This window comes from Desmodus rotundus, chromosome 7 (assembly GCF_022682495.2).
Source record: "Desmodus rotundus isolate HL8 chromosome 7, HLdesRot8A.1, whole genome shotgun sequence".
Classification (NCBI taxonomy): Eukaryota; Metazoa; Chordata; class Mammalia; order Chiroptera; family Phyllostomidae; genus Desmodus; species Desmodus rotundus.
The window spans coordinates 20,932,119-20,956,484 of record NC_071393.1 but is presented as its reverse complement, the minus strand read 5'-3'; the positions used below and the strand labels follow the sequence as shown (position 1 = coordinate 20,956,484).

The window sequence follows — 24,366 nt, the reverse complement described above, 5'->3', positions numbered from 1 at the left end:
CTGTCCAACAAAGAAAGTCTGTGAATCTTCATTTTTAGAATTAATCTTTTTAAATCAAGTAAGACTTCCCCACTATCGCCTAGAATAACCTGCCCTCCATCAAACTGCCTTTAAATAAGGCCACCTCCTTGCCCTTCCTCCCTCTGGCACAGGCTTGGAACATGGCATGCCCTTAACACATATATTTTATAGTGCTGGTGTTAGTGCAATTTGCTTTTTATAGCCTATATGTTCCTTGGATAAATGTCACTTAAAAATGGATTCCTATTTTAAGAGCCCCAAACTGTGGGCTATGACAAAACTGAGCTCTGGGCAGCTCCTGACTTGGGAAGGCATTCCAGCTCTTTCTGTCGCTAAGCAATTTTCCTTTGCCAGACCTCAAAATATCGTAACCCTGGAGGTCCCCCAAAAAAGGTACACGTCATCTAGCATGACTGTCAGTTTAATGTCAACGTTACCATATTGCAAACATCCAAAATATTGGCAGTAAAACCAGTTACGTGTCATCTACGTTATTTATTTACACTTTGGACAGGGGCTTGCCACATAGCTATTTATGAGAAACCTCTGATGAAGTCCTTAGTATTTAAAAAAATAAATATGTCCCTGAATTTATCAAGTTCCAAATGTGGGCTTTTACTGAACCATATTTGTATTATTTCTATTGAACTTAGTAAATATTATAAACAGCGTGTGCCTTTGCCATTGTGTTCAGTACTGGGTGTGTGAGTTAAACAGTATTGCAGCATATGATCTCCCCCTGTACTCACTTATAACATAGTTGGGGCTGGGGGATTTCAACCCCAAAACCGTGGATGAAAAGTAAAAAGGCAGAATTTGACCAAGTGGGTAAAAAAGAGTAAGGATCCTATGGCACTTCATTAACTCAAAATTACTTATTAAACATCGCGATAGTTGATCCTCACAACAATCCTATGCATTAGGTGTTAATGTCTGTGCTACGGAAGGGTCGCTGAGGTGCAGACACCATACGCTCACCGGGCCAGTGCGCGATGTGATCATTGCCCAGGTCATCTGGCTTCGAAGCCCGCACAGGGTCACCCCATTTGCCTTCTCTGGCACAGGTGCTGCTTCCTCCTTCCCTGTGTTGAAAAGTTCCATCCTTAACCCGTGACTCGTGGTTGCTGGGGTCACCGCTATGTGTAGGGTTTCCACTTCCTGGCTCCATGTCCACTCACAGTTCTTTCTGCCCTTCCTCTTAGGGGAACTTTCAGCGTTTGACAGTCTTTATTTTCTTTACTTCCCTTTTCCTCTGTCCTGGGATTGCAATCTTAGTCACCTTTGATACTTAGCTTTTCCTCTCCATTCTGCCCCCGTGACCATTAATCTAGCAAATCCTGCTACTCCTGCAGTGACAGAGGTGTCACTGCACATACCTAGAGGCTAAGACCTGTCACAACTAAGAAATAAGCGAGTCTGGTTCCTTTGATTCAAGGAAATGTTCTTGTACCCAGTAGGATAAGGAAAGCACCTACCTCATAGGATTTTTGTAAAAATTAGCTGAATTAATATGTGTAAAACCCTTAACATAGTTCCTGGTATATGGTAAGCATTATAAAAAACATAAAATATTAGTATTAGTATTCTTAGATGATATTTTTAAGCATGCTAAATCTGCACTTTCTATAGATTTGTCATTTTCCATAAAATACATAATATTTTATTTTATGTACATAGGTGTTCACTACCTGTTGATTACCCACAATACAGACTCCAAGTTGGCTCTTGACTCTAGCAGTCGGTGCTAAATACACATATCATTTACGTATAGATTCGTATGTTAAGCAATTGAAAATGCTTGATGAAAGTAAATTAAGATTAAACTTAACGCAGAGCCATGTGACTCCTCATGTTTGCTTTCTCAGGAGCTACCTGAGGCCATTTCAAATGAAGACATTTAAGCTGCCATCTTGTCTCTTCGGTGACGTCTTTGCCTCTTCTCATGAAATTGTCACTGGGTTCGGCCCCCTGCGGTGTGCGGTGATGGCCCACGCGTTCTCTTGAGGCCCATCTCTGGCCCCCAGAAGTCTGAGTGTCCACGCTGGTGCACGGGACACATTGTATTGTGTTTGTAGGTATCACACGTGAAGTGACAAAAACACATCACAGTAAAAAATGATGGAAATACAAAAATAAAATAAAGAAGCACTCTATAGAGATTCAAGTTTTTGAAAAAGGGCAGTTCTGCAACTAAAGGAATACGGTTAAGAATAGTTCTTCCTACACTGCTTCCTGCCTGGGCTTCAAGTGCTCTTTAGGGAACATCACTTGAGTGAAGCCCCAGCTGAGGAGATTTTGAAAGGTAGTTCCCATGGCAACAGGCCCTGAAGTGACTTAACACCAGAGGAACTTTTCTTGCTTGTTCTGTCATCCAAAAAGGATCCTCTGATGCTCAGAGGGAAAAGTCAACTTGTGATGAAGCTTGCACCCTCTTTGCTTTCTGTGCCCCTACAGGCCCTTTTCCTGCAGGGCTCAGTCCAGGTCTGTACTGACGATTTCTTTTCTTCCATGGTGACTGCATGACAGAGGTGTGGAACTGGGCAAGGACTCCAATGGATTGTGATCACCCTGGCAGTGGCAAATGTCTAAGTGAAATATTGACACTTTAGGCCTCTTGTTATTGAGCAGGGACCAAACTATACCCCCGTGTGGAGGACTGGCAGGCACTGGGGCTGTATAGACCTCACCCCGCACACACGTGTGCACACACACGTGTGCACACACACGTACTTACCTTGCCAAATGTAGGGCACGAAGCTGCCAACACGGCTCCGATTATAAAACCCATTCATGATCACCCCAGCTGTCCCATCCAGACCAAAATATACCTGGCCTCAACTGACGACTGTGTGAAATTTCATAATTAGAGATCTATTTTGGGGTAAAAGTTTTTGTCTTCATTTTTTTTATATGTCTGGAAGAACGTCTGGAATGTGGATGGCCCTCAGCAAGTCTTTACACTAGGCTGTGTTGATGAATTTCTGAGATCTTTCCTGAGAATGGGTTTTACCAGAAAATCAAAGGCAGGGCAAGTATTAGAACTCTAAATATTTGGGAAAGAGGAACGTTGATAGAGATTAGAAAGAGGTACAGAAAGAGGAGATTGCAGACTGTAAAGGAAACCTCACCTGACTTTGCAATTGGGCCTTTGGTGCATGGAAGAGTGGGGGTGTTTGAAAACTAGGGCATTGGCGATGGGATAGGAAGTAGGGACAAGGTAAATGATCAAGGTCCTCAATCCTGTCTGCAGATGATGTGGTTGGGATGGGCCCTAGATAGAGTTTTGAAGGAAAAGCATCCTTCAGAGCTCCCCGGACTTCTATGAGCTCTCCCACCCTAGGGAAATACCTCCCTCTCCCCTTTCAGGGTGATCCTGCTCTCAGCAATCTTTACCTCTCCCTCACTCCCCCCCTAAATTATCCATATTTTATGGATTTTTTCTGTGTATTTCCTGTAACGTGATCACAGCTGTTCCACATGTCAGCCCCTTTCCTAGGCTGTTCCTTCTTCTGATTTAATCCTCACAACAACCCTGTCAAATATAACTATTGGCCCCATTTCGCACATGATGAGATGGAGCACAAGGGACCAATAAACATCCTGTGAGCTGCTGCAGACCCAGTTCTGTGCTGGGTTCTAAGGGCATAAAAGTGACTAAGCCCAGCTCCCATCGGTCACGGCTTATGGGCCGTGGGGACGGTAACGAGACAGCGCTGTGCTGAGAGGGGAGCCACAGCGGCTCTGAGGACAAGGTTCTACAGGGTTTTCCTCTGATCCCCCAACAGTGTGAGCTGCTGAGGGTTTGCATTTGGGAGTTTAGATAGGGTGTGTTTAAGTCACGGAAATTCTCTGTAACACGGAGTTTCGGGTACTTGATAAAGTTACTGACACATATTTGATTTCCTCACGTAATATCAAACAGAGGGAGGCCCCTTCCTTCCAGCTGGAGTGAGGCACATTTTGCTCGGAACTGCTCTACACAGTGTTTCAGCAGGGTCTTAGTGGGGCTTCCCCACAACAAGCCATGCTGGAGACAAACACTTGTGTGCAGGTAGCTTATTGGTGGAGTGATCACAGGGAAGAGGGAGATTAACAGGAAAGGGGAGAAACTCAAGTCAGGCTGTGTGGGTTCATGAGCTAGTTACTTGACTGGGAAATTTAAGATCTATCCTGTTGAATCCCTTGGGCACATTATGAAGAATGAACCATGAAACATGCACAAGCAGGGAGCACTTAGCCACGGGCTCCAGCAGCATTAACGCGTGCCCACATCTAGGTTTGTACAAGTACCAGAATGTAACTGAATGCGGGTCCGTCTGCCTGCCGCTTCGAAAGCAATCCTCGACAGGCAGGTGCTGGTGTAAGGAAAGCAGTTTATTCAGATGCCAGTTACCTGGAAGATGGGCGACCTCTATCTCTAAGCCCACCTCCCGGAGGATGGGGACTCTTGTCTCAAAGCCTATCTTCACCTCTCAGTGCAGGTAGGGGTTGTTGTAAGGTAGGGCAGGGGAACAGAACAAAGAGACCAAGGGAGGGGCAGAAAGGTGCTCTGTGTGCAGACGAACACAGTCCAGTCCCATAAAGGCAAGTGACAGTCCCCGTGCATCATCCTGGTTTAGTCATCCCGCCTTAGCGTCATGCTGGCTTCACTATTGGAGGTCAGCAAACCTCCTGGAGCTGGGGTGGCTGAGGGTCAGATTCTGTATCTTTTGAAGTTAGTTCCCTGCACCCCATTCATCTATAAGCTACGCATTAGTCAGAGTCAGCACTTCCAGAAACAATGCCAAAAGAATGGTGGCGTGGGTTACCATCCCCACAGGTATGAGAATGTCTGAGTGGATCCCCACAGACGTTCCACATGTGGTGACAGAGACGGCGTCCTACAGCAGGAAGCAGGGCGCACCAGTACAGCTGAGGAGCCGTGTTGTTTGGCACTAACTGCCTGCAACCAGCTGCCACAGCAACAGGACAAACGGAAAAGACGGGCTGAATAACATAAAGTGAGGCAGAAACGCTATCCCGCACAGAGAGCTTGGTAATGGGCCAGAACTCGGGGGCTCGTGAGAAAGTTCAGAGTGGAGGACAGGGGGCACCCAGGGCTGAGACAAGGCCCGCCCGCTGTGATTTGTATTGTGCTACCAAATTTCGGGAGGCCTATCGATCCATTTACCTGCTACTTGTGTTGAAAGTGCAGCCCTTGGCCCTTCTCTCATTGCTCTCCGTCCAGTGGATTTGTCTGAATTACAAGGGAAAACATCGTGCCTAGAGGGACTGGGGCCTCAAGTCACTGACACCGGGTCACCATTAGACCAGCTGGTCTTCCTCATGAGGCCCCGGCCAGCCATGCCCTGTTGGAAATGCTGCTCAGAGTCACACTGTGTACAGTTTTCCCATGCGACATCCAAGTCATACTCCCCAGTATGACCCTGCCGTGCTGTTCCAGGCTTGCTGTGCAATTCTGTCTTTTACTGTACCCCCATTTCAGCCCAACTGAAAGCCAGGTGGGCTTCTATGGGTGGTTTGGGAAACCTCTTCACCTGGGCAGGTTGGTCCACGTTTCATTCTGGTCTCTACCACCACCCAGCTGTGTGATCGTTCTGGATTTCCTGTCTGCAGGGAAAGGCACAGGCTCAGATGGGTGAACCCCAAACCTGGTGAAAGATCCAGATCACCGGGCTGAACAGATGAGAAGACTGATGATAAAGTCTCACCCCTGGTGATTCTGATGTATTGTGACTGAAAGGAGCAGCAATAATATGTCCTTTTAATAATATATACACACTTCCCTATTCCATTGCACAGTCACACTGCAAACCACCGGCTACATGGTTTTTTAATATGACCTCAAATCTAGGCGCCCGAAGTGTGAACTGGCTGTCACTGACCTCAAGCAGAGGTCTGAAAAACGGGGCCACAGAGTGATAAGTTTTGTTATGGGAGAGAGTAGCTAGAAAAAGATCATAAGAAGCCAAACATGGAGGCCAAGCTTGGTGGGTCCAGTGGGGTGAATGGCCATTGGGGCCACTGTGAGGGCACTGGAGCCAAAGGACAGCTGGGAGGGCAGAGGATAGGAGCCATCAAGGAGAAGCCCAACGATTTGGCCGTTTTGGGAAAAAAAACGTTCTCAATTAATAGGGATTGTTTTTACTGTCAAGCTCAAATTCCAAGAGACAACTGAGAAGGTTTGCTTCTCCCTGGTCGAGACATTGTGCTGGCTGTGTAAGTGGTGTGTAGCATGCCCTCCTCTGAACTCACATACCATTTAGTTTCTACCCTTTCGAGATATTACCTCTTTGTTTTATATTCAGGTTCATATTCAGGTACATGAGTTCTATCATCTTTTCCAAGAGAATGTCAGAGCCTTGAAGGCAAAACTTTATACATTGGGTTATTACTCACAGGGAGGTATTAAATGCAATTGTTGAAGACACCAGATTTGCAGTCAGAGTCACTTAGATTTCCTACATCCTTTGTAGCTTTGACATCTGTTAAATTCCATCTCTGCAATGGGAGTGGTACCCTGACCTGTGGGCCGTCATGTCAGCACTGCAAGCAGTTAGCTCGGAGTGGTTGGACGTCCTTCCACAGTGTGAAGGGTTGCTGGTTCGATGCCAACCGATGTTTCTCTCACACATCAATGCTTCTCTCCCTCTCTTTCTCCCTCCCTTCCTCTCTCTCTAAAAATAAAATCTTTAAACAAGTAACATAAAATGGGACAGATAAAATCCTGTTCCCAGGACTCAGGGGAGAATTGCAACAACGTTTTGTCTGTAAGAGGGTATAGCCCTGGGCATGCTGGGGTCAGGAACAGGCGAGAGGTCAGGAAGTGTGTCGGGCATTCATCATGAGTACGAAACAAACGAGAAATTATTATGTTTGCACAACTTTTCATTTTCCTGAGCAATGTTCACTGAAAAAATAATGTTTTCAAACCCCATTCCAATCTCATCAAGGGTATAAGAAAACTTCCTCCTTTTTAAATTTAATTTCCAGGGCTGTGTTCCCAGGGGATCCTCTGGCTTTCTACCTGTAATCAGGTCCCCAGGTCTCTGAACCCAGAATAAAACTGCTCAGCCTCCTGGACCAGGCTGGCACCCATCACAGGCAAGAACACTGTCTCCCTCATGCCAGCTGGGAACAGAGCTTCGGGCCAGAGCCTCCAACAGCTCTCAGGTTCTTCAGCTCAGGGACAATTTGAAGGTCACCAGAGCCCTGGTCCTGCAGACAGGACAGACACCAGATGCATCTGCTTTCAGTTCCTTCATCCGTGTCAGCACCACAAGCAGTTAGCTCTCTGAACAGCTGGGAAGAGTCAGACCCAAAGCCCATCAGGAGGAAAGAGGGTGAGTGACTGAGTTCGGAATGAGCTTTCTCTGTCATCAAGCTCGGGTAGGACAGGGTTTGACAAAGGTCACCTCACCTTTCCACTCTGTCTCTCTGGACCATGAAGTGACACCCCAGGCAAACAAAGTTGGGCTGCCTCCAGCCTGTGAGGGGGCTTTCTCCAGAGACCATTCCCAGCCTGGGGGACCTTGAGCAGAAACCAGAGTCAGAAGAACACAGTAAATGGTCCAGAGTGAAGATCTGGGAGACTCCTCAGCTCCTCTTCGGGCAGCACCTGCTCTCACTGAGCAGCCTCACAGGAGCTCCAACGTGCAGTGAGAGCAGGCCCAGGGCAACCAGTGAGCCTCTCTGCTGAGGTTCAGCGCCTGCCTGTGTGGGTCTAATTCTCAAGAACAGGGAGGTGACAGAGGGCAGCTGCCTCTCTCTCTCTCTCTCTCTCTCTCTCTCTCTCTCTCTCTCTCTCACTCTCTCTCTCTCACTCTCTCTCTCTCTCTTTCTCAGTGACCCTTTTCCTTTGTTCCCACAGAACACCCTAAATGAGGATGGTAGCTGAGAACTCCTCTGTGACAGAGTTTATCCTCGCAGGCTTAACCAACCAACCGGGACTCCAGCTCCCCCTCTTCTTCCTGTTTCTAGGCTTCTTCGTGGTCACCGTGGCAGGGAACCTGGGCTTGATAACACTGATTGGGCTGAACTCTCAGCTGCACACCCCCATGTACTTCTTCCTCTTCAACTTGTCCCTCATAGATTTCTGCTATTCCACTGTTATCACCCCCAAAATGCTGATGGGGTTTGTCTGTGAGAAGAACATCATCTCCTACACAGGGTGTATGACTCAGCTCTTCTTCTTCATTTTTCTGGTTGTCTCTGAAGCTTTTATGCTGTCAGCGATGGCATATGACCGCTATGTCGCCATCTGTCACCCACTGGTGTACACGGCCACCATGTCTCCCCCAGTGTGCTTGCGTCTCTTGCTGGCTGTCTATGGGAAGGGATTTGCGGGGGCCGTGGCCCACACAGTGTGCATGGTGAGGCTGACCTTCTGTGCTGCCCGCCTGATTGACCACTACATGTGTGACATCCTGCCCCTTCTGGAGCTCTCTTGCACTAGCACCCGTGTCAATGTGCTGGTAGTTTTCGTGGATGTGGGCATCAATGTCGCTGTGCCCACTGTTACCATCTTTACTTCTTATGCGATCATCCTCTCTAGCATTCTGCACATTCGTTCAACTGAGGGCAGGTTCAAAGCCTTCAGCACCTGTGGCTCCCACATAATTGCAGTTTCTCTCTTCTTTGGGTCAGGGGCATTCATGTATCTCAAACCTTCTTCCCTTTTGCCGATGAGCCAGGGGAAAGTGTCCTCCTTGTTCTACACCATTGTGGTGCCCATGCTGAACCCCTTAATCTACAGCCTGAGGAACAAGGATGTCAAAGCTGCTCTGAAGAAAACCTTGAGCAGAACCTTGTTCTCCCAGGAAAGGGGCATCACATAGTGGGGGGACACTCTTCCTCCCATAGGAGATGAGCTTCCAGTGGTTGCATGGAGGGAGCGTTAACTCTTTCTCAAACTAGTCTCAAAACTAACTCCCATTTTAAGCACCTTTTAATTTTTATTTTTTAAAAGATTTCATTTATTTTTAGAGAGTGGGGAAGGGAGGGAGAAAGAGAGGGAGAGAAACACCGATGTGCAAGAGAAACATGCACTGGTTCCCTCTCGTTTGCATCTTGACCAGGGACAGAGCCTGCAACCCAGGCGTGTGTCCTGACCGGGAATGAAACCTGCAACCTTTGGGTTTGGTGGGCAACGCCCAACACACTGAGCCACACCAGTCAGGGGTGTGTGTTTCAATTACTTTGTGTCAGTGAGTCATCTGTTTTCTGCTGGGGCCCTGACTGATACGTTTTCCAGTGAGGGGTGGAAGACTTCTGTGCCTCAGGTGTGTAAATGCACAGCGTCACGGTACTGGGTCAAGGCAGGTAGAGTTGCCTTTTGCTTTAAAAGAAAACTGTGAGTGTGAATATTTTTGTGAAGCAACAATATGTGAGATGCTGTGAAAAGACTTCTGACTGAACAAGATTGTCTTTGGGAAAATCGTGTTCTATTTTGAACAATGAAGTTTGGACGGACACATAGTTTTGCCTTTGGGATGGTACAGATCAGTAAAAGTGAATTCAAAAGAACGAGAGTGAAATGAGAGAACTGTGCTTTAGACGACACAAGATAGATGGACAGCACTGAGCTGGCGTGGCTGTGGAAGGGGCAGGAACACAGCAGCAGAAAGACCCAGATACAGTAGAGACGAGGGAACTAGAGGGTGGGATCAACTCTGAGCTCTTAGTTTTTACTCTGCAGCTCTGTGCCCTTAGCCAATTGCTTGATGTCTCTCAGCCTTGATGCTTTTATCTTTAGCACTTTGTTGAAGAATTACTAAAACAATTAAATGCTAAGCGCTTAGTAAGTTTTCTTTTCATGTCTGCTAGATCTTCTGCCACCGAGCATATCCTATGAATGAATTTATCCTATGAACCTGGGATAATGGTTTCAGTGCTCTGTGCTCCTGCCTGTTCCTATGAAAACTGATTATGGTCAATCAGATTGTTTCTGCATTCCATCCAATACCTGTATTTGTATATTGACCACGTAGTACATGGTCATTTGAAACCGTTACCCAGAGCCCTGGCCAGTGTGGCTCAGTTGGTTGGAGTATCGTCGTATAAACCAAAGTTCGCTGGTTCGATTCCTGATCGGGGCACATACCTCAGTTGCCAGCTGATCTGTGGTCCAGGCACATTTAGGAAACAACCAATCTATGTTTGTCTCTCACATCAGTGTTTCCCTCTATTCCTTCCTCTCTCTCCTCCTTCTCACTCTAAAAGCAATGCATGAATGTTCAGGTGAGGATTTTTTAAAATTCATTCCCATAGAATAATCAGTGAAAGAAAAATCTGCCTCTACTCCAGTTTTCTGGGTCCTCCTATACCTCCCACTGGGTCCATCACGGTTGCTTGTAACTTGTGTATTTTTAGACAGTCTTTGCATGTGCGGTGCCTATACTTACATACATAGGATCTTGTTTTTCAAAGATCCTTTGTCCTTGTTTTCAAAGTCTTAGAAAAGCTGCTTCAAAATGTATCTGTTATTGACAATCAGTTAGATGAGGAGGGAATGGGGAGGGTTACTTCCATAAGGAAATGAATGAAAAAGCAGGCAAGATGTATGTGAATGGTTGTGGGCAGCCCAGAAGAGACAGAGATGAAGGAATACTGGGAAACTTATTAGGGAAAAATGGACCTTAGACAGGGAATCACAGAATAACACAAGATTCTTGAATTTTATTGCCACTTCCTTCTAGAAGGTGCATTGGCCCTCTCACTGGCAGCATAAACATATGCAGAAGGTCAGCTCTAGGCCAGCACTCAAGTCAAGTTACTACCTTTCATTTTGGTGTCCGTGTCATCTCCTCCTTTTATATCTTTGTTTTCCTCTATTTCATAAAAAAGACTATTTCACAAGTGTGTGAATCTAAATGGGTAAAAAAAAGAAAAGTAGCAGGAAAATTGAAAACATTTTCTTCCTCCTTTTCCTTCCTTATATACCCCCTTTATTTCTTAAATGACTTTCCTTGGTTTCATCCGATTTCTGGTAAACATTTTCATCTGGGAAGGGACGATACTGGGCAGCCCTTACCTCTGTGACGGTCCTTTCTGAGATGCCTTTCTGGAATATCTTTCCTGGCTCTGTGCTCTCACAGCACACTGCCCTTAACCTACTAAGTGCTCACGTACTTTTCCGCGTCCATCCACACCTCCAATTAGACTAAGTTTCCTGCAAGCAGAGTCCATCTTGATGCATCCCCCCCACCCAGCACAGTACCTGACCTGTGTAGGGTGGGTGGGTGGGGACATACAGCTGTTGGCTGCAAGAAGGAAGCACCTCTCAGTTTAAGGGCTGACCTGCTGAAGGGACTTCCCTGTTCTTATTCTTCTGGCAACATGCTGTTTTTTCCCCAGACCTTGGATGGACACGTGCTTGGTCCCTACTATCCCATTGCCCTGATGCCTTGAGTAGAGTCTTCCTATGCTTCATCTGTGAACCCCAATTCTAGGCACATGTCTCCTTGTGGCTGTAGCAGAAAGCAGATCCTGTCTCTGATTTGTAAACCCCAACTTTCCACTCCTTCATATGCTAAACTGTATACAGTGTTAGATAAAACGGTTAACTTGTTCACGCTCTAAGTTGCTATCCAACTGAACATAGGGCTTCGAAGGAAGCTTATAAAACCCCAGCCATTGAGCATCCCTTTTGTTCTTCCTATTTTAACTGACATTCCCGTGATGATACACAGAAGGAAACCTGGTACAGTGGAAAAGTGCATCATTCACATATGCAGTTCCCGATTTCCCCGAGTACCAGAGACTGTGCGCCTGGGTGATGGGGTCCAAAATATAGATGCGCTTAGAAGTCAGTCACCAAGACCATAGTCTGCTGCTTCTTTGCTGGCTGCCCAGGGCACACGACAGTGAGCCTTCCTTTTTCCCAGAGCAAACTTTCTCTTTCTTTCCCCTGACAAATGGTTATATTTTATATCAGAACTACTGCTACGGGCGTTTGGGAACACAGTTTTTGGATTTTTGCAAGTTGCTTAGTAATTAATTGGGGAAGATTAGGGTTTCTTTCTTTATAATTAAAAGGAAATCGTGAGGACATATTTTGAGACTATGAAAGGTCTTATTCCTTTTCAGTCTTTCACACTCTAGTTTTAGCATCCACTGAAGATTTTTGCCCAAAACAATGATTAGTCTGAAGGTTGAAAAATGGAGGTTTTGTAACCCCATCAATCCTTGCTTATTTGTTACTTGGCATTCTGTCCGGAAGAACCTTTACTTCTTCTGCATGTATTTACTTACTTATTTACTTATTTATTTAAATCACTGTGTACTCATGCATTCTAATTTTATCCAATGGGTTATGACTTGTCATTGTCATTATTTAGTTTGTTGCTTGATTTATCCCTGATTTGTCCACTGACAGCCTCTGTATATTGGTTCCTATCTCCTTTTTAAGGATCACAATTGCTCTTGCACACTTTGCTCCCTTTGGCAAAACACGTTTCAGGCGCATCCTGCACTTCCCTGCCCCTTTGCTAGTTCTATGTGCGGACAAATGGTGTTACACACTGGGGTGTAAATGCTGGGTGGGATGAGCTGTATTAAGTGTAACTCTGCAAGCAGCCATTTATTCAATGGGAGAGTATTCCGTAGTTGTAAAGCACTCACTCTCATGTTTCTCCTTTGAAGATGCCTATTTGTAACGAGTGATAACCCTTCTCTCTGTGACTGGGCCAGTGCTCTGTGGCCTGAAGCTGATGGTGATTCCTAAGTGTCCCCTGTGGTCCTCTTCTCACCTCTCTTTACCTGTTCAGGTGACAGTTCCCATCAGAGCCTGGGGAGACCACAGGGAAGGAAGAAATGGGCTGCGGTTGGAGGAAGTGGAGCCCCAGGCTCTGGTCCCCAGAGTTTGCTTGTAGACATGGTTCATTCTGGACCCCTTAATGATATGACCTTTCTCCCACTTGTGTCCTTCACTCATGTCCGACCTCAAAAGGCTCAACTGTTGTAAGAATATGTAAAAGGAAAGAGAAGCAAAATGTATTTTGAAAATCCATAATCCTGCCACCTAGAGGTAACTACTTAGGATTTTTGTGTATGTTGTTTTGGCGTATTTTTCTGTGTGTTTTGTTGTGATGTCTTAGACAGGGGGGTGGAAACTGTGTGCATTGGTGTGTGTGTGTGTGTGTGTGCTCTTTCACCACCACAGAGGTGTGTGCTGCACAGACGGTGTGATTATGTTAAGTAGGAGTTCGGAACTCTACTTTTCATCTGTAACACGCTGTGAACAGCTTTCCGTATCATTAAACGTATATGGAAATCACGATCTTTTATGAACACGCTTATTGTGTTTAATCCTGGAAGATCAGTGGAATGATGTGACACCTTCTGTTTGCTGCACAGAAAGACAACACTGTTTCCTTCTATTATATTATATTGTATTGTATTGTATTGTATTTTTTTATCCCCACCAGAGGTCATTTTTTCATCGCTTTTCCAGAGAGAGGAGGGAAACACAGAAACATCCATGTGAGAGAGAGCTGTCCATTCCAGACCAAAATATACCTGTCATCAATTGAGGACTGTGTGAAATTTCATAATTAAAGATCTATTTGGGGGTAAAATTTTTGTCTTCATTTTTTTATATGTCTGGGTGAAGGCCTGGCATGTGGATGGCCCTCCACAACTCTTTACACTAGGCTGTGTTGATGAATTTGTGAGATCTTTCCCGAGACTGGATTTTACCAGAAAATCAAAGGCAGAGCCAGTAGGAGCACCTTGAGTAATTGGGACAGAGGAGCTTTGATGGAGATTAGAAAGAGGTACAGAAAGAGGAGATTGCAGACTGCAAAGGAAACCTCACCTGCCTTTGCAATTGGGCCTTTGGTGCATGGAAGAGTGAGGGTATTTGAAAACTAGGGCATTGGCAATGGGATAGGAAGTAGGGACAAGGTAAATGATCAAGGGCCTCAATCCTGTCTGCAGATGATGTGGTTGGGATGGGCCCTAGATAGAGTTTTGAAGGAAAAGCATCCTTCAGAGCTCCCCGGACTTCTATGAGCTCTCCCACCCTAGGGAAATACCTCCCTCTCCCCTTTCAGGGTGATCCTGCTCTCAGCAATCTTTACCTCTCCCTCACTCCCTCCCTAAATTATCCATACTTTATGGATGTTCTCTGTGTATTTCCTGTAACATGATCACAGCTGTTCCACATGTCAGCCCCTTTCCTAGGCTGTTCCTTCTTCTGATTTAATCCTCACAACAACCCTGTCAAATATAACTATTGGCCCCATTTTGCACATGATGAGATGGAGCACAAGGGACCAATAAACATCCTGTGAGCTGCTGCAGACCCAGTTCTGTGCTGGGTTCTAAGGGCATAAAAGTGACTAAGCCCAGCTCCCATCGGTCACGGCTTATGGGCCGTGGGGATGGTAATGAGACAGCGCTGTGCTGAGAGGGGAGCCACAGCGGCTCTGAGGACAAGGTTCTACAGGGTTTTCCTCTGATCCCCGGCAGTGTGAGCTGCTGAGAGTTTGAGACCCTACTCCTTGTGTCATTTGGGAGTTTAGATAGGGCATGTTTAAGGCACAGAAATTCTCAGGAACATGGAGTTTCCAGTACTTGATAAAGTTACTGACACATATTTGATATTCTCTCCTGGAATCAAACAGGGGAAGGCCACTTTCTTCCAGCTGGAGGGAGGCACATTTTGCTCAGACTTGCTTTACACAGTGTTTCAGCAGGACCTTAGTGGGGATTCCCCACAACAAGCCATGCTGGAGACAGACACCAGTGTGCAGGTAGCTTATTGGTGGAGTGATCTCAGGGAAGAGGAAGATTAAGAGGAAAGGGGAGAAACTCAAGCCAAGCTGGGTGGGTTCATGAGCCGCTTACTAGACTGGAAAATTTAGGATCCATCCCTCTGAGGCTCTTGGGCACGTTTGAAGAATGAACCACGAAAGATGCACAAGAAAGGAGCACTTAGCCACGGCCTCCCAGGTGTGTTTACGCCTGCCCACTTCTAGGTTTGAACAAGTACAGGAATGTAACCGAATGTGGGTCCGTCTTCTGCCACTTCGAAAGCATTACTAGAGAGGCAGGTGCTGGTGTAAGGAAAGTAGATCATTCAGATGCTCATTACCTGGAAGTTGCAGGAGCCATACCTCTAGGCCCACCTCCGAGAAAGATAGAGACTTCGGTCTCAAAGCCCATCTGCACCTCTCAGTGCAAGTAGAGGTTGTTGTAAGGAGGAGGAGGAGAACAGAACAAAGAGACCAAGGGAGGGGCACAAAAGTGCTCTGTGTACAGATGAGCACCGTCCACTCCAATAAGGCAAGTGATGGTCCCCTGTGCATCATCCTGGTTTGGTCATGCCAGCCCAACGTCATCCTGGCATCATTATTGGAGGTCGCAAACCTCCTGGAGCTGGGGTGGCTGAGGGTCAGATTCTGTATCTTTTGAAGTTAGTTCCCTGCACCCCGTTCATCTATAAGCTATGCATTAGTCAGAGTCAGCACTTCCAGAAACAATGGCAAAAGATTGGTGTGGTGGGTACCATCCCCACAGGTACGAGAATGTCTGAGTGGATTCCCACAGACATTCCACATGTGGTGACAGAGACGGGGTCATACAGCAGGAAGCAGGGCGCACCAGTACAGCTAAGGAGCCGTGTTGTTTGGCACTAACTGCCTGCAACCAGCTGCCGCAGCAACAGGATAAACTGAAAAGACGGGCTGAATAACATAAAGTGAGGCAGAAATGCTATCCCGCACAGAGAGCTTGGTAATGGGCCAGAACTCGGGGCCTCGAGAGAAAGTTCAGAGTGGAGGACAGGGGGCACCCAGGGCTGAGACAAGGCCCGCCCGCTGTGATTTGTATTGTGCTACCAAATTTCGGGAGGCCTATCGATCCATTTAGCTGCTACTTGTGTTGAAAGTGCAGCCCTTGGCCCTTCTCTCATTGCTCTCCGTCCAGTGGATTTGTCTGAATTACAAGGGAAAACATCGTGCCTAGAGGGACTGGGGCCTGAAGTCACTGACACCGGGTCACCATTAGACCAGCTGGTCTTCCTCATGAGGCCCGGGCCAGCCATGCCCTGTTGGAAATGCTCCTCGGAGTCACACTGTGTACAGTTTTCCCATGGGACATCCAAGTCACTCCCCAGTATGACCCTGCCGTGCTGTTCCAGGGATGCTGTGCAATTCTGTCTTTTACTGTACCCCATTTCAGCCCAACTGAAAGCCAGGTGGGCTTCTACTGGGTGGTTTGGGAAACCTCTTCACCTGGGCAGGTTGGTCCACGTTTCATTCTGGTCTCTACCACCACCCAGCTGTGTGCTCGGTCCGGATTTCCTGTTTGCAGGGAAAGGCACAGACTCAGATGGGTGAACCCCAAACGTAGTTAAAGATCCAGACACCGGGCTGAACAGATGAGAAGACAGATGGTAAAGTCTCACCAATGGTGATTCTGATGTATTGTGACTGACAGGAGCAGCAATAATATGTCCTTTTAGTAATATATACACACTTCCCTTTTCCATTGCACAGTCACACTGCAAACCACCGGCTACATGGTCTTTTAATATGACCTCAAATCTAGACCCCTGAAGTATGAACTGGCTGTCACTGAGCTTGAGCACGGCTCTGAAAGACGGGGCCACAGAGGGATAACTTTTGTCATGGGAGAAGGTAGCTAGTAAAAGATCATAAGAAGCGAAACACGGAGGCCAAGCTTGGTGGGTCCAGTGAGGTGATGGGCCTTAACCTGCAGGGTCATCGGGGCCACTGTGGGGGCACTGGAGCCAGAAGAGAGCTGTGAGGACAGAGGAAAGGAGCCATCAGAGAGAAGCCCAACGATATAGCAGTTTTAGGGAAAAAAAGTTCTTAATTAATAGGGATTGTTTTTACTGTCAAGCTCAAATTCCAAGAGACAACAGAAAAGATTTGCTTCTCCCTGGTTGAGACATTGTGCTGGACATGTAAGTGGTGTGTAGCATGCCTTCCTCTGAACTCACATACCATTTAGTTTTACATTTTCTAGCTCTTACCCTTTTATTTATATTCAGGTTCATATTCAGGTATATGAGTTCTATCATCTTTTCCAAGAGAATGTCAGAGCCTTGAAGGCTAAACTTTATACATTTGGTTATTACTGACGGGGAGGTATTAAATGTAATTGTTGAAGACGTCAGATTTGCAGTCAGAGTCACTTAGATTTCCTACATCCTTTGTAACTTTGACATCTGTTAAATTCCATCTCTGCAATGGGAGTGGTACCTGACCTATGGGCTGTGGCTCAGTTGTTTGGGCTTCCTACCACATTGTGAAGGGTTGCCGGTTAGATGCCAACCGATGTTTCTCTCACACATCAATGCTTCTCTCCCTCTCTTTCTCCCTACCTTCCTCTCTCTCTAATATAAAAAATAAAATCTTTTTTAAAATTATATAAATAAAACGGGAGAGATAAAACTCAGTTACCAGGACTCATGGGAGAGTTGCAACGACGTTTTGTCTGTAAGAGGGTATAGCCCTGGGCATGCTGGGGTCAGGATGCAGGCGAGAGGTCAGGAGTGCGCTGGGCATTCATCACCAGTAGGAAACAAATGATAAATTATTATGTTTGCACAATGCTTTTCATTTTCCTGAGCCATGTTCACTGAAAAAATAATGTTTTCCAAACCCCATTCCAATATTATCAAGGGTATAAGAAAACTTCCTCCTTTTTAAAGTTAATTTCCAGGGCTGTGTTCCCAAGGGAACCTCTGGCTTTCTACCTGTAATCAGGTCCCCAGGTCTCTGAACCCAGAATAAAACTGCTCAGCCTCCTGGCCCCGGCTGGCACCCATCACAGGCAAGAACACTGTCTCCCTCCTGCCAGCTGGGAACAGAGCCTCGGGCCAGAGCCTCCAACAGCTCTCAGGTTCTTCGGTCAGGGAGAATTTGAAGGCCACCCGAGCCCTGGTCCTGCAGACAGGACAGAGACCAGATGCATCTGTTTTCAGTTCTTTCATCTGTGTCAGCACTGGAAGCAGTTAGCTCTCTGACAGTTGGGAAGAGTCAGACCCAAAGACCATCAGGTGGAAGCAGGGTGAGTGACTGGGTCTGGAATGAGCTTTCTCTGTCATCAAGATCGGGTGGGAGAGGCTTTGACAAAGGTCACCTCACCTTTCCACTCTGTCTCTCTGGACCATGAAGTGACACCCCAGGCACAGCTGGGCTGCCTCCAGCCTGTGAGGGGGCTTTCTCCAGAGACCGCTCCCAGCGTGGGGGACCTTGAGCAGAAACCAGAGTCGGAAGGACACAGTAAATGGACCAGAGTGAAGATCTGGAAGACTCCTCAGCTCCTCCTCGGGCTGCACCTGCTCTCATTGCGCAGCCCGAGAGGCTGCTCCAGGGTGTGGTGACAGCAGGACCAGGGCATCCAGTGAGCCTCTCTGCCAAAGTCCAGTGCCTCCCTGTGTGGGTCTAATTCTCAAGAACAGGGAGGTGACAGAGGGCAGCTGCCTCTCTCTCTCTCTCTCTCTCCCTCTGTCTCTCTTTCTCTCGCTGTCTCCGTGACCCTTTTCCTTTGTTCCCACAGAACACCCTAAATGAGGATGGTAGCTGAGAACTCCTCTGTGACAGAGTTTATCCTCGCAGGCTTAACCAACCAGCCGGGACTCCAGCTCCCCCTCTTCTTCCTGTTTCTAGGCTTCTACATGGTCACCGTGGCAGGGAACCTGGGCTTGATAACACTGATTGGGCTGAACTCTCAGCTGCACACCCCCATGTACTTCTTCCTCTTCAACTTGTCCCTCATAGATTTCTGTTATTCCACTGTTATCACCCCCAAAATGCTGATGGGTTTTCTCTCTGAGAAGAACATCATCTCCTACACAGGGTGTATGACTCAGCCCTTCTTCTTCCTTTTTTTGGTTGTCTCTGAGTCTTTTATCCTGTCAGCGATGGCATATGACCGCTATGTTGCCATCTGTCACCCACTGGTGTACACAGCCACCATGTCTCCCCCAGTGTGCTTGCGTCTCTTGTTGGCTGTCTATGGGAAGGGGTTCTTGGGGGCAGTGGCCCACACAGTGTGCATGGTGAGGCTGACCTTCTGTGCTGCCCGCCTGATTGACCACTACATGTGTGACATCCTGCCCCTTCTGGAGCTCTCTTGCACCAGCACCCGTGTCAATGTGCTGCTAGTTTTCGTGGATGCGGGCATCAATATCACTGTGCCCGCTGTTACCATCTTCATTTCTTATGCGCTCATCCTCTCCAGCATCCTCCACATTCGTTCCACTGAGGGCAGGTTCAAAGCCTTCAGCACCTGTGGCTCCCACATAATTGCGGTTTCTCTCTTCTTTGGGTCAGGGGCATTCATGTACCTCAAGCCTTCTTCCCTTTTGCCGATGAGCCAGGGGAAAGTGTCCTCCTTGTTCTACACCACTGTGGTGCCCATGCTGAACCCCTTAATCTACAGCCTGAGGAACAAGGATGTCAAAGCTGCTCTGAAGAAAACCTTGAGCAGAACGTTGTTCTCCCAGGAAAGGGGCAACACTTAGAGGGGTGGGGGGACACTCTTCCTTCCATAGGAGTTGCGCTTCCAGTGGTTGCATGGAGGGAGTATTAACTCTTTCTCAAACTAGTTTATCCTTCCCATTTTAAGCACCTTTTAATTTTTATTTTTAAAAAGATTTCATTTATTTTTAGAGAGTGGGGAAGGGAGGGAGAAAGAAAGGGAGAGAAACACCGATGTGCAAGAGAAACATGCACTGGTTCCCTCTCGTTTGCATCTTGACCAGGGACAGAGCCTGCAGTCCAGGAGTGTGTCCTGACCAGGAATCAAACCTGCAACCTTTGGGTTTCGTGGGCAACGCCCAACACACTGAGCCACACCAGTCAGGGGTGTGTGTTTCAATTACTTTGTGTCAGTGAGTCATCTGTTTTCTGCTGGGGCCCTGACTGATACGTTTTCCAGTGAGGGGTGGAAGACTTCTATGTCTCATGTTTGTAAATGCACGGCGTCACAATACTGGGTCAAGGCAGGTGAGTTGCCTTTTGCTTTAAAAGAAAACTGTGAGTGTGAATATTTTTGTGAAGCAACAATATGTGAGATGCTTTGAAAAGACTTCGGAGTTAACAAGATTGTCTTTGGGAAAATCGTGTTCTATTTTGAAAAATGAAGTTTGGATGGATACATAGTTTTGCCTTTGGGATGGTACAGATTAGTAAAAGTGAATTCAAAAGAACGAGAGTGAAATGAGAGAACTGTGCTATAGACGACACAAGATAGATGGACAGCACTGAGCTGGCGTGGCTGTGGAAGGGGCAGGAACAGAGCAGCAGGAATGCCCAGAGAGAGCAGAGACGAGGGAACTGGAGGGTGGGATCAACTCTCAGCTCTTAGTTTTTACTCTGCAGCTCTGTGCCCTTAGCCAATGGCTTGATGTCTCTCAGCCTTGATGCTTTTATCTTTAACACTTTGTTGAAGAATTATTAAAACAATTAAATGCTAAGTGTTCAGCAAGTTTTCTTTTCATGTCTGCTAGATCTTCTGCCACCGAGCATATCCTATGAATGAATTTATCCTATGAACCTGGGATAATGGTTTCGGTTCTCTGTGCTCCGCCTGCTCCTATGAAAAATGATTATGCTCAATCAGATTGTTTCTGCATTCCATCTAATACCTGTATTTGTATATTGACCACGTACTACATGGTCATTTGAAACTGTTACCCAAGAGTCGTGGCCAGTGTGGCTAAGTTGGTTGGAGTATCGTCGTATAAACAAAAGTTCACTGGTTCGATTCCTGATCGGGGCACATACCTCAGTTGCAGGCTGATCTGTGGTCCAGGCACATATAGGAAACAACCAATCTATGTTTGTCTTCACATCAATGTTTCCTCTGTTCCTTCCTCTCTCTCCTCCTTCTCACTCTAAAAGCAATGCATAAATGTTCAGGTGAGGATTTTTTAAAATTCATTCCCATAGAATAATCAGTGAAAGAAAAATCTGCCTCTACTCCAGTTTTCTGGGTCCTCCTATACCTCCCACTGGGTCCATCACGGTTGCTTGTAACTTGTGTATTTTTAGACAGTCTTTGCATGTGCGGTGCCTGTACTTACATACATAGGATCTTGTTTTTCAAAGATCCTTTGTCCTTGTTTTCAAAGTCTTAGAAAAGCTGCTTCAAAATGTATCTGTTATTGACAATCAATTAGATGAGGAGGGAATGGGGAGGGTTACTGCCACAAGGAAATGAATAAAAAAGCAGGCAAGATGTATGTGAATGGTGGTGGGCAGCCCAGAAGAGACAGAGATGAAGGAATACTGGGAAACTTATTAGGGAAAAATGGACCTTAGACAGGGAGTCACGGACTAACACAAGATTCTTGAATTTTATGGCATATTCCTTCTAGAAGGTGCATTGGCCCTCTCACTGGCAGCATAAACATATGCAGAAGGTCAGCTCTAGGCCAGCACTCAGGTCAAGTTACTACCTTTCATTTTGGTGTCCGTGTCGTCTCCTCCTTTTATATCTTTGTTTTCCTCTATTTCATAAAAAAGACTACTTCACAAGTGGGTGAATCTAAATGGGTAAAAAAAAGAAAAGTAGCAGGAAAATTGAAAACATTTTCTTCCTCCTTTTCCTTCCTTATATACCCCCTTTATTTCTTAAATGACTTTCCTTGGTTTCATCCGGCTTCTGGTAAACATTTTCATCTGGGAAGGGACGATACTGGGCAGCCCTTACCTCTGTGACGGTCCTTTCTGAGATGCCTTTCTGGAATATCTTTCCTGGCTCTGTGCTCTCACAGCACACTGCCCTTAACCTACTAAGTGCTCACGTACTTTTCCGCGTCCATCCACACCTCCAATTAGACTAAGTTTCCTGCAAGCAGAGTCCATCTTGATGCATCCCCCCCACCCAGCACAGTACCTGACTCTGGTAGGGTGGGTGGGTGGGGACATACAGCTGTTGGCTGCAAGAAGGAAGCACCTCGCAGTTTAAGTGCTGACCTGCTCAGGGACTTCCCTGTTCTTATTCTTCTGGCAACATGCTGTTTTTTCCCCAGACCTTGCATGGACACGTGCTTGGTCCCTACTATCCCATTGCCCTGATGCCTTGAGTAGAGTCTTCCTATGTTTCATCTGTGATCCCCAATTCTAGGCACATGTCTCCTGGTGGCTGTAGCAGAAAGCAGATCCTGTCTTTGACTTATAAACCCCAACTTTCCACTCCTTCATATGCTAAACTGTATACAGTGTTAGATAAAACGGTTAACTTCTTCACCCTCTAAGTTGCTATCCAACTGAACATAGGGCTTCGAAGGAAGCTTATAAAACCCCAGCCATTGAGCATCCCTTTTGTTCTCCCTATTTTAACTGACATTCCCGTGATGATACACAGAAGGAAACCTGGTACAGTGGAAAAGTGCATCATTCACCTATGCAGTTCCCGATTTCCCAGAGTACCTGAGACTGTGCGCCTGCATGATGGCGTCCAAAATATAGATGCGCTTAGAAGTCATTCACCAAGACCATAATCTGTTGCTTCTTTGCTGGCTGCCCAGGGCACAGGACAATGAGCCTTCCTTTTTCCCAGAGCAAACTTTCTCTTCCTTTCCCCTGACAAATGGTTATATTTTATATCAGAACTACTGCTACGGGCGTTTGGGAACACAGTTTTTGGATTTTTGCAAGTTGCTTAGTAATTGATTGGGGAAGATTAGGGTTTCATTCTTTGTAATTAAAAGGAAATCGTGAGGACATATTTTGAGACTATGAAAGGTCTTATTCCTTTTCAATCTTTCACACTCTAGTTTTAGCATCCACTGAAGATTTTTGCCCAAAACAATGATTAGTCTGAAGGTTGAAAAGTGGAGGTTTTGTAACCCCATCAATCCTTGCTTATTTGTTACTTGGCATTCTGTCCGGAAGAACCTTTACTTGTTCTGCATGTATTTACTTACTTATTTACTTATTTATTTAAATCACTGTGAACTAACACATTCTAATTTTATCCAATGGGTTATGACTTGTCATTGTCATTATTTAGTTTGTTGCTTGATTTATCCCTGATTTGTCCACTGACAGCCTCTGTACATTGGTTCCTATCTCCTTTTAAAGGATCACAATTGCTCTTGCACACTTTGCTCCCTTTGGCAAAACACGTTTCAGGCGCATCCTGCACTTTCCCTGCCCCTTTGCTAGTTCTATGTGCGGACAAATGGTGTTACACACTGGGGTGTAAATGCTGGGTGGGATGAGCTGTATTAAGTGTAACTCTGCAAGCAGCCATTTATTCAATGGGAGAGTAATCCGTAGTTGTAAAGCTCTCACTCTCAGGTTTCTCCTTTGAAGATGCCTATTTGTAATGAGTGATAACCCTTTTCTCTGTGACTGGGCCAGTGCTCTGTGGTCTGAAGCTGATGGTGATTCCTAAGTGTCCCCTGTGGTCCTCTTCTCACCTCTCTTTACCTGTGCAGGTGACAGTTCCCATCAGAGCCTGGGGAGACCACAGGGAAGGAAGAAATGGGCTGCGGTTGGAGGAAGTAGAGCCCCAGGCTCTGGTGCCCAGAGTTTGCTTGTAGACATGGTTCATCCTGGACCCCTTAATGATATGATCTTTGTCCCACTTGTGTCCTTCACTCATGTCCGACCTCAAAAGGCTCAAGTGTTGTAAGAATATGTAAAAGGAAAGAGAAGCAAAATGTATTTTGAAAATCCATAATCCTCCCACCTAGAGGTAACTACTTAGGATTTTTGTGTATGTTGTTTTGGTCTATTTTTCTGTGTGTTTTGTTGTGATGTCTTAGACAGGGGGGTGGAAACTGTGTGCATAGTTGTGTGTGTGTGTGCTCTCAACACCACAGAGGTGTGTGCTGCACAGGCGGTGTGATCATGTTTAGTAGGAGTTCGTAACTCTACTTTTCATTCTGTAACACGTTGTGAACAGCTTTCCGTATCATTAAATGTATATGGAAATCACGATCTTTTAATGACCACGCTTATTGTGTTTAATCCTGGAAGATCAGTGGAATGATGTGACACGTTCTGTTTGCTGCACAGAAAGACAACACTGTTTCCTTCTATTATATTATATTTTATTGTATTGTATTGTATTGTATTTTTTTATCCCCACCAGAGGTCATTTTTTCATCGCTTTTACAGAGAGAGGAGGGAAACACAGAAATATCCATGTGAGAGAGAGCTCTCCATGCCAGACCAAAATATAACTGTCATCAATTAAGGACTGTGTGAAATTTCATAATTAAAGATCTATTTGGGGGTAAAAGTTTTGTCTTCATTTTCTTATATGTCTGCAAGAAGGCCTGGAATGAGGATGGCCCTCAGCAACTCTTTACACTAGGCTGTGTTGATGAATTTGTGAGGTCTTTCCCAA

At 46.1% G+C, this 24,366-nt stretch overlaps 2 protein-coding genes across 2 annotated transcripts; both read left to right on the top strand.

Annotated features, from left to right (window-relative positions):
* The first annotated feature begins 7,126 nt into the window (after nucleotides 1-7,126).
* LOC128781443 (olfactory receptor 8B8-like) lies at nucleotides 7,127-13,583 on the top strand. Its single transcript, XM_053929116.1, has one exon. It carries the CDS (start codon nucleotides 7,902-7,904, stop codon nucleotides 8,856-8,858), a length of 957 nt encoding a protein of 318 aa, XP_053785091.1. The 5' UTR covers nucleotides 7,127-7,901; the 3' UTR covers nucleotides 8,859-13,583.
* A 4,781-nt stretch (nucleotides 13,584-18,364) lies between these two features.
* Nucleotides 18,365-20,346, top strand: LOC128781382 (olfactory receptor 8B8). The gene has a single exon (XM_053928427.1). The coding sequence runs from the start codon at nucleotides 18,566-18,568 to the stop codon at nucleotides 19,520-19,522; it is 957 nt and encodes a 318-aa protein (XP_053784402.1). The 5' UTR covers nucleotides 18,365-18,565; the 3' UTR covers nucleotides 19,523-20,346.
* Nucleotides 20,347-24,366: the final 4,020 nt, after the last annotated feature.

What these genes read in the sequence shown, in the direction of transcription:
- LOC128781443 (XM_053929116.1), top strand. Translation starts at nt 7,902, where the DNA reads ATGAGGATGGTAGCTGAGAACTCCTCTGTGACAGAGTTTATCCTCGCA.
- LOC128781382 (XM_053928427.1), top strand. Translation starts at nt 18,566, where the DNA reads ATGAGGATGGTAGCTGAGAACTCCTCTGTGACAGAGTTTATCCTCGCA.